At 57.5% G+C, this 13,785-nt stretch overlaps 2 protein-coding genes across 2 annotated transcripts; both read right to left on the reverse strand.

Annotated features, from left to right (window-relative positions):
• Positions 1–834: 834 nt before the first annotated feature.
• Positions 835–5,386, reverse strand: BESB_068530 (uncharacterized protein; the record flags this gene model as incomplete). The annotated part of the gene is made up of 4 exons (XM_029365246.1): positions 835–2,496; positions 2,886–3,520; positions 3,878–4,541; positions 4,877–5,386. 4 exons carry the CDS (start codon positions 5,384–5,386, stop codon positions 835–837), a joined length of 3,471 nt encoding a protein of 1,156 aa, XP_029218829.1.
• A 3,308-nt stretch (positions 5,387–8,694) lies between these two features.
• BESB_068540 (uncharacterized protein) lies at positions 8,695–11,290 on the reverse strand (the record flags this gene model as incomplete). The annotated part of the gene is made up of 3 exons (XM_029365247.1): positions 8,695–9,328; positions 9,562–10,608; positions 10,776–11,290. 3 exons carry the CDS (start codon positions 11,288–11,290, stop codon positions 8,695–8,697), a joined length of 2,196 nt encoding a protein of 731 aa, XP_029218830.1.
• Positions 11,291–13,785: the final 2,495 nt, after the last annotated feature.

The raw sequence follows: 13,785 nt of genomic DNA on the forward strand, positions 1-13,785 counted from the left end.
ACACACGGCACCCAAGCTGCCGACGGCGCGTCATCACACACCGGCACTTTTCTGGTAGAATACGCTTCTGCATGGGGACTTGCAAAATAAAAGCACTCCCCGCTAGCTCTCTGGAGCACCACGCGGAGGGGAGCTCTACCTCCTTTGTGCTAGACAGAGGAAAGTGCTGTTTTCTTACAGCCAGAGACTGTTCGCATGGTTGAATGCAGACGGAAGCACAACGGGAATGCAGCTGAAAAGAAGTAAGAATCGGAATGTATAACCTAACATGTAAGACCGGCATCGGAACCGAAAACCTGCGTAGCCCATTCGAGCTGCGTCATCAGCGAGGATGCAAAACACGCCCGAGAGGATGGTGTTTTTCTCTCAAGAAACTTTATCCACCTGCAATACAGTCGAAGCGTGTACTAAGCGCGCCGCATGTAACTAGGCCCCAATCGTATGCAGTCACTACTCACAGGAACAAACACAGGAAGTCCGATTGAAGACTCGCGCTCCGAAAAGCAGCCCGCGACACAGCTGCTTCGGCTAGGACCAAACCGCCGCTCCGCTTCACCCGGATGTTCTACTTCTTCGTGAGGAAAGCACTGAATCCTCGACTGACTGTAAAACCTTTCGTCCAGACCATAACCGAAGGAGCGGCACGACCTCATCCTGCCTCTTTCCGCTGCTGATCTGTCGCCGCAGCATCAACGTCGCTTCACACTGCAGTACCACACTGCAGGATCGTCCGCCGCTCTTCCCAGACAAGAAGTTGCATCTTCTCTTCAGATGATGAGCAAGCGCCAACCTCGCAGAAGTTCTGTCCGCATCCACGCGATAGCAAACGACATCCTACGCTGGATTCCTGTCTGCCCAGTCGCCGAGTGTGACATCGCGGTGGTCAGTTACGCGGCAAAACGCTCGGGCACCTCTCATGGATTGCTCTCCGCCTTCTTCGTCATTCGGGTGCCGTCCATCTAACCTGTACTCGGCCCCGTCTGCCGGCGGTCCGAAGGCCTTGAGATCCCCGTTCCTCTCCCCCCCAAGAGTGGAGGCGTCCATGTCTGCTGAAGCAACGGCCCTCTGGCGGCCGTCTCCCAGCTGCCCGTAAAAATACAAGTCTGCCGTCCCAAAGTCTGCCAGAGGGCTCGACCCGTGGCAGTTACTATCTACTGCATCAGAGGGTGGCGGCAGCAGGCCGCCCACCGTGGCACTCAGTTCCCGTCCATCGGCAGCGCTGGACAGACTTGCTACCTGGCCCGGTGATAGAAGTGTAACGTCAGGGCTACCCCCCGTCTGAAGAGACTGAAATCCCTGCGCGGCCGGTGCCATATGAAAGCTTGCGCTTGCAGCTCCGCCGTCGCGACCGAAGCTGCGGCTTGATCCTCCGTCCAGCCTAGCCGTTTTTAATGCGCTCGCTCGGGCACCTGTTTCTCCCGCCATCATCGAAGCCGGTTCGAGTTCTTCGGACTCCGGATGAATGAACCCGATTCCGGTACTAGGTTGCCCTTCCGCCGAGACACTGCTGCCTCCGTTGAACGAACCTTCAACTGAACGCTCGCTGTCGTACCTCACCACCATCGAGCCTTGCCCATCTGTGTCCCACTTCATCGTTCCGTCTTCGTTCCCTTCGAAAGCTCTACCTCGCGTTCGCTTTTTACCCCGCTTAGTTCGGGTGGGCCTTCCTCCTGTACGCAGGTGCTTCAATGACTGAGTTTCTGTATCTTCCACACCTGCTTCCTCATCTCGTAGCTGCACATGGCTTGGCCACTGAGACGCTCCACCTCCCCTTTCCCGGTTCATCAGACTGTGAAAGTCCCACTGCCCTTCTACTGTTTGTGACTGCTGTGACACCTGTTCACCCGTGAGTTGTCGTTCATGAGCCACGGAATGGGATTCTTCTTCCGTGAGAAATCCGGTGAAATGGACGGGCTCGCGGCCTGCAACGAATTCTGAGTGAGCTCGCGCTGACTGTCCTCCGAGCTGACCCGCCTCAGTTGGTTCCCCCCTCTCGAGCTGTCCTCCCGGCATGCGATGAGGATAGTTCGCTGCTCTATCTTCCAAGCTCCATTCTTTCTCTCCTTCGCTATCCGCCTCGCTCGCAAAACGCCCCACATTAACGTCACTTTTTCCTTCAGCAGGGTAAACCACGTCGCTGGATCCTTGAAACCGTCCGGGCAAGGGCCACTCAATATTTCCCACGGGCTCTTCTTCATCTTCATCTTCTACTTCGTCGTCATGCTCTGCTTTAGCAACCCGGCTGTTCCCCGATTTCGTTCTGGATCGATTTCCTTTTCTTCCCTTTCGGCGTCGCCGGTTCTCCTTGGCACACCACAGCTCATCCCTTCCACTTCCTCCTCTTGCGCCGCTTCCCAAACCGCCCTTGGGGATACGGAGGCCTCCCGCTTTGTACGCCATCGATACTTTCAATGCGAAGCTCCACATGCCCAGCTCATACGCCAACCGGAATAAGTCAGTTAACGTCAGGAATTTTAGCTGCCCGCAAGTACCCGCCTGCATATCGCACACAAGTCAGGAGAATGGTGTGTATAGAGACTGTTTCGAGAAAACATGCTTCTGCCTCTGCGGCGCTGCCAACGTCACTTGATCAGAGCATTCGCAAAAAATAGGGGAAGCAATGCAGACACTCGGCTGCACGCCAGCGCGTGTACGGGGACTAAGACACGTTCACTACAGCTTTATCAAACCGTAATACATCATCGCGTCCCACTGTTCCTTCAGCGAGGTAAATATATACGCATGTATATAAGCAGTGATGTGCACACGCGACTAGGCGTCTGTGGAATGCTGAAGAGCTGGCTGGACCGTTGAGCCCCCACTGCCGGGGAGCTGCACCTTGTCTCTTTGGCGCTGGCTCTCCGAGATGTGAGTCGTTTACGTACCTCCATTTTCTCTCGCACGGCGATCAACAGCAGCTTGCGTCCTAGATCTCCAACTGGGAACTTTACTCCCGGGTAGTAGTCTCTCCTGATTTCCCCTGTGTCCATTGCATCCAGCGACGTGCGATCAATCTCGAGCGCCAACGCCTCCAAATCATACGTCTGACCATATAGTTGCTGCACTGTGGCTCGAGGAGCTCCACGTATGCACCTGTTCCCCTTCGTGAGCTCTGTAATGCACCGATCCCCACCTTCAGACCCTTCTCCACCCTCCGAATGCGAGTCACCCGTTTCACTGCTAGTGCTGGTACCCGTAGTTCGACTCGGCACAATACTAGCTTCATCAGGAGCCGCGAGTGAGCCATGACAGCTGGCCTCGGCCGAGATGCCAGTCGAAGTTGTTGCAGTACAGTTTCCAGTCGGTGCAGCCAAAGAAGACGTTGACGAACTGAAAATGCTACCCGCTGGCGACAGCCCATGCTGTCCCCCCTCTAGGGCCGATGACGCGAGCTCATCAACCGCAGCCACTCGACGGACGACAGAGCTTTTGTCCGAAGGGGCGGATGATGCAGGCGAAACAGCTTCAGATTGACCTGCCGAGAAGTGTGCATCAGTTGTCAGCGACATCACCCCAGAATCTGCACGAGTGCACACACAATATTTATCCAAGAATGCAGTAATAGTCATCACGCGTGACAGAGAAACTGCAAAACAGCACCCTTAAATACTGTGTCACACACATGCATTAATATCAAGCATGTGACGCACGACTATACGGAGTTGTGCCCACAATCGTGCGGCTCACCGAAAAGTATTCAGTGTTAGTGCCGGCCTGCGTCGTCTAATATCTGATTCCCTGATCGCAAGTGCTTACGCTGTAGCATACTCGAACTCTTACTCAAAAACTGTTAGGTATCTCATGAAGACACACTTGCGCCTTAACTGCGATGATTCCACTACATGCAAGATGATACTTAGTACGCACGTACCCTCACCTCTAGTGTGATCCTCGATCTTGTTTAGAACACCTTCGCTAGCGCCTTCAGAGCCATTCTGACCGAAAGACACACTGCCTTTCCCGGTACCGCTGTGCTGCTGCTGTCGCTGTTCTGCACCGAACCAATCTGCGGACCAGTGGTACGCAGTTCCCGCGTAAGGCGTGCCTGCAGGAGCCTGGTATTGTCCTGCGCCTGCTTCCCACTTTCTCTGCCCGTCCGCAACCTGACTTTGATGCGGGTAAACGACGCGATATTGTTCGGGCGCCACCTGCATCTGCGTGTTCCCCTGCCACGGCCCCAAGTACTCAGCTGGCACACTTCCCACGGATGCCCTTTGTGAATCGTCGGTTCTATTGATCTGTGGTCGCTGAGCCGGGGCTGAAAAGAAGCTGTCGCCCCGACTCCCTTGGTTGTTCGACGCACTTGAAGCAGGCGATTGAGATATCTGTGGCACTCGCTCACCGAAGCGAGATCCCGGGCCCTGCACCTGAGCGGAATTTCCAGTTTGGTTCATTAGGTTCTCCATGCTGCCTGTCGTGGAACACGAGTCCACCACAGAAAAGGTTGGCCTCGGCAATGTACTCATTGACGAGGAACTGGCCTCGGATTCCGATGTCTGAAGCACTGACGGACCTTGACTAAAGAAAGAAAGCGGGCCACCCTGTAACAAAACATGTCAGCACCACGAAACGCGCAATAACAAACCAGACTGCGCCGCCTGCCGATCCTGGCCATAGCAGATTGCCGTTTGCAGTGCCACGGGGTGCGCTCGAACTCCGGAGCTACGGCTGACATGACACGCGCTGAGTGATTCACACATACGAACTATCTGCCCCGCAGCGACGTACAGACTGCACGCCGGACTGCTCCGATCCACCACGCCCCAACTTCCATGCATTTGTTTCCTACTGAACAAACAATACATGCTCTTCCGAATACCGCAGCTTCCACTCTTGGTATATATGCCAGCAATCTACAAAGACGAGGCCGCCTTACCTCTTCCAACTGGCCAGCCCCAAATGAAGTAGAGTCTTCCGTCTTCGAAAGCAGTATAAGAGGCTGATCCGACCCCGCTGAATCAGTCCGGCAGAAACTGTGTCCACGCGACGGTCGGTCCCCGCAGCTGCTATCTGTTCCAGCCCGTCTGAGTCCATGCCGCTGTCCCGAAGCATTTGCCAAGATGTCTGCGTGGCCTCCAACAGTTGAATCTGTACCAAACCCGCCTCCACTTGGCATATCTGATCCTGCAGAACTGCCCCCTTGGCTGTCTAAAAGAAACGGAATTCCCGAATGAACGAACAGGTCGCGCGACCCGTTGTAGTCGCCGGAGCCTTTTGAAGACAGCGACGGAAATCTGGATGCCAGCTGGTCCGCCTGACCTTGCGAGTTTGCTCGTGCGATGAGGTTTGCCATCGTGGGGTCAAAGGAGAGGGCTCCAAACCCGTTCCCATTCTGGCCGTGGTGGGGAGGAAGAAAGCTGTCATAGGAGCAACGCCGTCCCAGCATCTTGTGGACGATGCAAAGCTCACGAAAATATTAAAAGGCAAAGATCCGAGCCCCCACTATATCCTCGCAAATTCAGAAGTACGCGAAGGAAGTTTCCGAAAAACGCGAGTGTATACACTCATTCCAAGCAGGAACAGCTACACTGGAAAGCACAGAAAAGACGCCTCAGCCACCACTATTGAGCCTCAGGCTACCACTAGCCATTCAAACTGAACCCGACTCCTGGACTCGCCTTCACGCGCTGCTTCGTCCACAGCAGCTGCTGGTTCCACGCACCACGCACTGCGCAGTAACCCGACGAAAAAACCACAACGCCGGGTCAGCCAACCAAACAATGACTCGTGCAACGCCGACCGATTCAGATCCCTAGCTTTGAGCCCGCAGACCGGGGGCGACGAGGCAACACTGACTGCGCTTCTCAAAAACGAAATATGCGAGAGGACCTGCAGTACCCAGCCCAGCTCACGAGATAAAGGCAACCCGTTGATGACGTCTGCACACGACAACGCTAAGAGTGCAACAGACCGAAAAAACGTGACCTATTCGTGGCTCGAAGGCTACAGTGTTCAACAGAGAAGACAGCTATAACGTTCGACAGCACCGGCATGAACCAACGCTGGAACAGAAAAAATAAAGATTGAACCGCCGCGAGTCCATAGGGCCAGCTGGGGAGTCCCCTACACTTTCTTTGGAGTCTGCAAGGCAAACAACCTCCAGAAATTACAGACCTCACACAACATCCGTGAATGGAGCCTCCCAAAGAATACTGAAGAGCCGTCTGTCGCCTTGTCACAGCTGCTCAGCACAAGCAAGCCAAACTCAACCACCTGGTTTCTCGCTACAGACAACGCACGCGATACAACTCACGAGCACAGCTCGCGCTTCCGAAGAAGCCAGTGAGGCCCAACAGGTTTTTGAGATGACAACCTTCCAGACCACCGGCAAACTACGCTCAGATTCAGTCTCCAAGGCAAGGTGAAGGGCACCTGCGCCAACCCGCCCGCGGCCCAGATAGAATATTTCGTGAAATCCCGACACCCCAAATCAGGAGCGCCCGAACTACTAAAGCATACACAGCAAGCAACGAATGAAAGGCAGAATACTCACAGCGAAAAAATCGAAATCCAGTTTTTCTGGGGCCGGCCTAAACGAACGACTGTCCACTGGTTCGCGGACCGCCCTCCCGCAGGTAGGCTGCGTTCTCTGCTCAATGTTTACCCAAAGCGTGTGACCTACGTTTAGCTGTAGCAGCCGTATGCCACGAAGACACAGCACTACGGAACGAAAAAAACGGAAAGCGTCACTGGGTCTGAACGAAGTGACAGGCTCTGAGGCAGCAGGCCAGACTGAACCAACCTCCCCCCCTCATGCAGCCAGTCATCCTAAAACGTTTCCTTCCGCCCGCAGTTTCCCGAGGTTTTTCCAACTGAACTCCCCACCGCTCCTCACGATAAAAGGAAATCCTCACATACAGAACTAACCGGAACTTAAGAATGGAGAAAACACCGCGTAGCGATTACGCGACAAAAAAACTCTCTTGCTTCACGGGGAAGTCCGAAACTCTGATATGCCTCTTCACGCCACCCTCACCTGCTGACGCTGCAGCTGCGGTACGTCAACGCTGAGCCTGCCGTAGAGTGACCGCGTGTCGTCCTCCTCTCTCGAACACGTGGAACGCGCTGTCCCATGTATCGCGCGTTCCTGCAGCCGCATGATCACCGGGTCGACGGACTGGTGCGCGCGACCCGCTTGAACGGGGGCGACGCCACATCAATATTTCCCCCATCGATGCGCGCCGTCTGGCTAGTGCGTGAGGCAGAGGGATGCGCAGCAGCGCTCGACTTCAGAGCGTGGTCGACTCTACCACGTCCATGCGCCGCCACCAGATTCAGGCATGCCGCTGGTGGCAGGCGGCTCCACCCGGTTGGTACGGCACGCTAAGAGGGGGGGATCGCATGCGCCCGCGCAGCCATTGCTCTGAGGGTCCGGTGGTGCGCGTTGCGACGTCACCTGCACTGCTCACGCCACTGACGCGGTCAACCCCCGGACGGCGCATCTCTCAGAGCCGTACGCAAACCCCGAACCGCAAGTGACATCTTCCAGGTGCCAATCGATATCTAGTGGCTAGCTACACCACCGGCGCGCTGACAGACGGTCCCACCTGAACTGTGGACGTGTACCGGACCCGCTTCTGGTGCCTTTTGTTCTTCCAAAGCGTGTCGCGCTGCGGTCACGTTGCTCAGGTCGCTTGTGCTGGCTGCGCAGCCTTTGTGGAGCTTCGACGTGCACCGCAACCTCGCCCCGCGTCGTATACAGTTGCAAGTGGCAGGACCAGCCGTACCAAAACAGTGCCCTGGCGGTCACTATCCAGACGCCGAATTCCAACAAAAAACGCGCAGGGCCACGTATAGAGAGTCACTTTCGCAGGTACAGATCCCCGTCGCCGTTCCTGGAATCTGGGCACGATACCCAGGGCATTGCATGTTGGGAGCTCGCCTCCCGTTGTCGCATTAGCGGTGCAGGCATCGTCGTCCGTGACCCGAATTCCCTCACTTTTTGTCTTTCGCAGAGTAGTTTGGTAGTGCCCTCGCGAAAGAGTTACGACCTCATGGAGCATAGTGTGAGGCCGAGGCGGCGCTTCGTCGTGCCAGGGCGACAACGGCGACCCAGGGAACCCCGCCGTCAGGGCAACACGTCGTGAACGTATCACGCCTCCGCCAGACAACAGAGGACGGTGCGACTTCTCTGGTGTGCTTCAGTGGGAGTCTCGTCTGATCACAGAGATAGCGAGCAATTTGCCTCACGGGGATGATCCTGCGTCGGCGGTTCACAATGGATCCCTCGTTATCCAGCTCGGGCGACTTTATTGTTTAGAGGCCGCAGGACGGGCTTGACTGCGTGTACCGCGCACTACTACAGTGACAGTGCTGCAGACTTGCGAGAAGCGAGCGCTACTCGTCACGAAGGGCAACCTGCGGTAACCGAGAGTTCTATCTAGTACTCCCCATCACTACTGCACAGGGGGCGCCTTCAACGAGGCTTTGTTGCCAAACTCTGTGAAGCCTAGGCACCGTGAGCGCGACCAACGCATAGGGCCTCGACCATCTCCTCAGAGGAGCGGAGACGGATCGCTGTCCGTGCACAGATGGCGTCCCTGGTGCTGACATGTTGTGAACTCTGGGAGCGTGCGCAGCGAGTTTTTGCCGCGTTTTTGCTTGAATCGGCAGTCGTGTCACGCGCCGTCCACCTATTAGACCGCGCAGACGCGGGTACGGAACAGGAATACTGAGAACGCGGCAAGCCATAGGTCACCGCCGCCTTCGTTTCCTAAAAATGGACAGTCTGGAGGAGCTGGCGCCTCCACTGGCGAGGCTCTCGACGGCGTCAAATCTGCTGCATTGGAATTCGCCGTCCCACCCCTTGAGCCGCACCCGCGCGTACCCGTCGCGCCAATACTGCCGTTCTGCTAACGGCAGCAGCTCAGGAAGACCTTCTTCAGGCTCGCTGTCTGCCCCCTCAAGCCCACCACCAGCTCCCAACGCGTGCGTCAGTCTGAGGCCCTCTACGCGCCGGGCGTCCTCTCCGCTCCCCGTTTCCCCCCGTGGAGGCCCCGGCCTCTTCTCTTCAATTCGCTCACGCCGCGCCTCACGGCGCTGCCCTTCGTCCCGCGCAAGAGGGCCCTCCGTCCCGCGGCCCGACGCAGGTGTGGGGCGGCCACGCTGTGGACTAGAGCGTGGAGCGTGTGAAGAAGTCCCTTCCCTCGTGGACGCGGGCTCCTGCTCTCCTTCGTCTTGGCACCGTCGCTGCTTGGATCTAGGGGAACTCGGCGCCCTGCTGTCTTCGCTGCGAAGTCGAGACTCTGCGCAAGAGTCTGTGCGGCGGAACTCCACGCCCTGTGGAAGACAGACGGTCGCGGGCACGCGCACCCCCCAAGTTTCGAGCCTGATAGACACACACGCGTTCGGAAGCGGCCGTTGACGCCACAAGACGAAGGTCAGTGCGGACGAACCCGTCGCGCGAGGGGCGGCGGGGGTCGCGCACCGTGAAGGCAGAGACGCCGAGCAGGTCAAGCCCTGGAGAGGAGTCTGAGGGCGGAAGTACCTACACTCCACGGACTACGTGGCATGCACATCTGCGCAGGGAGCCTCTTCGCCCGCCAGAAGAGAGAGACTTACGACTTGCCGACGAGGCCGAACTCTGCATGACCAATGAGAATGTACTCGCTCACGCCAGTATCGTCGCCGGCCTCTCTCTGCTCTGTTACACTCGGTTCGCCTGCGCGGCGTTCTGCCGCACGAGCGCTTCGTGGGCTCCGCGATGGCGCTTCTGTGTGCGCGCTAATGTGCGTCGCAGTCGACTGTGAAGGTCGGCTTCGCGTGTCTGCGCGGCTGCGATCCCTACACGACTGCGTTCGCTCCGTTGCTTCCGGGTCTCGTCCCTCTCCTTCGTCCCTCAAGGGGGAGAGAGCCTGCCAGGCGGCGCGCGGTGAGCGGGCCTGCCGCGCTCGCGAGAAGCTTCGAAACGTCTCCGTCCAGTCGATGTTGAAAGGCATCCATGAGCAGATGCAGATGTGTGGGCAGTAGGCGGGAAGGATGTCGCGAAAGTCGCCATAGGCGACCGCGGGGTACAGACACGCCAGGTCGCGTCGCGCCTCGCTCGCTACGTAGGAATACCAGCGGTTTCGCCCTCCTCTGCGCTCGAGAGACGTCTGTTCCTGGGAGTCTCCGCCTCGATCCTCCGCCCCCTCGCCCCCTGAGCCGCTCAAAGCGGATTCATCGTGCGAGGCAGGGAACGTCGCTGCGGCGCTTGCTGAGGCCGCGCCTGCGCCTGCAAACGGGGGGGCAGTGCCTTCGCCTTCCGGCGAATCGCCTGCAATCCTCGCATCGAGGGCACGCGTGAGGTGCCGCGCGAGGAGGCCTGTGCCCGCGCCGACTTCGAGAATGCGAAGCGGAGACCGCGCGCGGGCTCGTCCGCGCGCGGTTCCCGTTTTCTCGAGAGTTGACTCTCCGCGTCCTCCTCCTCCGCGTCCTCCTCCTCCACGTCCTCCTCCTCCATGTCCTCCTCCTCCACGTCCTCCTCCTCCACGTCCTCCGCCGCCTCTTCGCAGAGGCGGCCTCGGGGCGGCGTCCTGCGGCACGCGTGCGCCGCTCTCTTCCACCGGCCGCAGCCTCGCGCAAATCCTACCGTGTAGATACCCCGCGAGCGCGTCGATGAGCTCCTGCCTGAGTGACCCAAAAGAAAGAAACGCAAAATACGCGGCGTAAAGCGCGCGCGCACACGGTTCACACTGGAAAGCCGGGCCTTTTGCGCACGGCGAAACAGCTAGAGCGCGACGCTGCAGTCTGCAGGCGGTCATAAATGCAGAGCGGAAGACAGCGAAAAAACTTACGTGTACACCTCGTAGAATGGAAACGAAGGCGGATTGGCGCACAGCCACCAGAAAGCCTGGTCTGGCGTCACCGCCGGCCCGCCTGTCGCCCTTCTTTCAGGGGGGCTTTCGCACGAGCCGTTTCCTCCCTTCCCCGCGTGCTGCTGGCGTCCTCTCTGTTCTTTGCCAGCCCCCGCCGGCTCGATTCTTGCTCCGTCTCCTTCCCCCCCTTCGCCACTCTTTACAGAGGGAGCATCGCAGGAGGTACTCGCAGACGTTTCCAGCTGCGTTGCGTCGCGCACCTCGCCGACGTCTGGGGCGTTGCCCAGAGGCGTCTCTGCCCGGGTCGCTTTTCTTCGAGAGTTCGACTCCAGATCTGCGCGGATGGCGGACACGACTTCGAGGTACTGGGGCAGGTACAGGGAGTTGCGCATGCGGCGAAACAGCAGCGACAAGGCCGGATAGTCTTCTTCAATTTGTCGCCTCTTCTCTTCGGCGGCCTTCTGCGCCTCCGCCACTAATGCCGCCTGCTCCATCTCCATTCCGGGATCCGCCTCTCCACCCGATTTTTGTCGGCTTTTTCCCTCTTCTCTCAGTCTCTCCCTTGAGATTGCGTATTTCTTGTGGCGGTGTTAATACGCGTCCTCCGCTTCGCGGCGCCTTTCCTGCGTTCGCGGCTGTCTCTTTCTCATTGTCTCCTTTTTGGGGCGCTCCTGCAGCCTCAAGAGACCAGTTCTGTGCGTCTGCCTCCTTCCTTCTTCTCCCTTCGCGGCGTTTGACTTCTCCGCCGATCTTAGGCCGCGGACACTGAAGCCCGCTCGACGGCTGACAGGCCCCCTTTGCGCCGAATTTCCCCACGGGGTGCGAAGCAGCTTTCGAGTTGCCTGGCAATCCAGGTATTTCGAGATCTGAAAGCCTCCTCCTGTCTCTCCTCAGTGCTTTCTTTTCTGCTTGCCCGCTTCGCGCGGCCTCTTCTGGGTCACCTCATGCCGGTGGAGAATAGGCGCGCACAGGCGACGGTTTCCTAGCCGCGCGGAAAAAAAGGAAAACTTGAGGGAGCAGAAAAGTGCGGAAACAAGGTGCGACTCGAGCGAAGACAGTGACAGATGCTGGCGAGCAGACGGCAAGTCTCGCGCGGAATCGGGCTGCGGCGCGTTGTCTACAAGGTTCACAGGTCAGCTGGCGACCAAGGCAGACAGCGACGCCACGCAGGCAGTTCTACATCGATCGCGCCGAGCAAAACTCGAAAAAAGGCATGCGAAAGAGAAGTCAAAGCTGTACGAGGGGCGAAGGAAGAGTATACAAGCGAGACTCGCCGCCTCGCACATGAAAAACTGGTTTTTTTTTCAAGCGAACCTCGGCGTGCATGCACATGCGCATGCAGACTGTCTCTTTAGCAACGGCGCCAAAGGCACGCGACAAAAGACGACGCTGCGAACAGAGGCCCCGCCTTGCAGAAACAGAGGCTAATTCATTCCTGAAAACAGCTGCACTGACGCATGAATGCCTACCTTTTCCACTCCTGCCTTCTCTCCACAGCACACACTGAGAAGCAACGGACGGCCGCGCAGAGTTGCACGAGCTCGCTCTAAAGAAGCAAAAAAGAACGCGCAGGTAGCACGAAACAGACTCGCGCTTCACGTTGCGAACGAAGCTTCCTTGCCAATAAAGAGAAGAGAGAACTGCCAATCTATCGGCTCCTTCTATCGAACTTGCTGCAGTGTCCGCGGCTCGCTTCAATGCATTTTCCACCTCATCGCGTGAACTGCCGAGCACTTCACTACCATGACTGACAGTGTATGCGATTCCTTTTCGATAAAGAGCCAGGAAAAGGCCTCTCAGTCGCTGTGCCCCAGCGCATAGCGTTGCAAAAGAGACATGGTCATCCAGGGGATCGAAAATAGCGCAAGGCTCCTGCTCCGTACATCTGGCTTTGAGCTTCTCTCATGAGACGGGTCAGCTTCAAAAAATGAGGCTCGGGGCAAGAGTTCGTAAACCCCTTTTCGCGTGGGGTATCTGCAAGCTTCAGCTTATAACCAGAATGGCGAATAGAGTCTCTCGCGTTCAGACTCCAACTGGAGTGAGAACAAGCGCAAAGACCTCCAGGAAGAGCAGGACGCTACTCGACTCAAATGAAAAACGGACGCGCGATTCAAAGCTCGCACACACCTCCAGCTCTTCTGCTTCTACCTCGAAGGTCAAGCGTGCCAGACAAAGGGAAAAATCACAAAAGAAAGTCAGAGTGTGTACCTCCAACGTTGCGCGGACTCTGCTGCCAGTGTGTGGACGCACGAGGGCGAGCGGCGGAAACCCCGGAACCGACTCGAACGCTGACATGACTCGTCAGAGTTTCCAGCTGCCTCTCCGCTGAGCAAAGACCGAGCACCCGCGGAACTCTCACGACTTCGAGAAAAATAAGTCGAAGGAAGAAGAAAAACATCCTGCACCCGACTGCTGCAGCATGCGCGAAGACAGCCTCTGTCTTTTGCCTTCGAGACGCGAAATTAGGGTGAAAGTGCGTGAGGAAAATGAGGGAGGAAACTCACAGCACTTTCTGCCAGGAGACCTCTCGCCTGCATTTTCGCTGCAGAGCCGCCACGCGCCCGCGAAAGGCGACAGCAGGCCGCCACCCGAACGTGTTCGAGAATGCGCTGGCGCGTACGCACAGTTTCAAGACGCAGAGGCGTACCTCGTTCCCCTTCCTCGCCTCTCTACAACTTTCCGATCTCCCACGCGAGGCCTTTTTCTTCTCTCAGAAAAGCCACTTCTCCCTTCTGTCTTCAAGGATACATTCACTAAAAAACATCGAGAAGCCTGTCGCCGAGGAGGTCAGCGCCACTCCTGCAGGCCCGGCCTTCCGCGCGTCATTGAGCATCGAATTCCCGCCAGCCATGACAAAGAATAACGATAATCTCGCAGGCAACAACGTCCGAATAGAATCGCACCATCGCCATCGACTCCGCCGCAGCCATTTTCGCTCCGCGCGCGCCTTCTGCCTGCCTGTCCATTCTCCGCCGATGTCTCTCCGCTT

Source organism: Besnoitia besnoiti, chromosome VI, assembly GCF_002563875.1.
Source record: "Besnoitia besnoiti strain Bb-Ger1 chromosome VI, whole genome shotgun sequence".
NCBI lineage: Eukaryota > Apicomplexa > Conoidasida > Eucoccidiorida > Sarcocystidae > Besnoitia > Besnoitia besnoiti.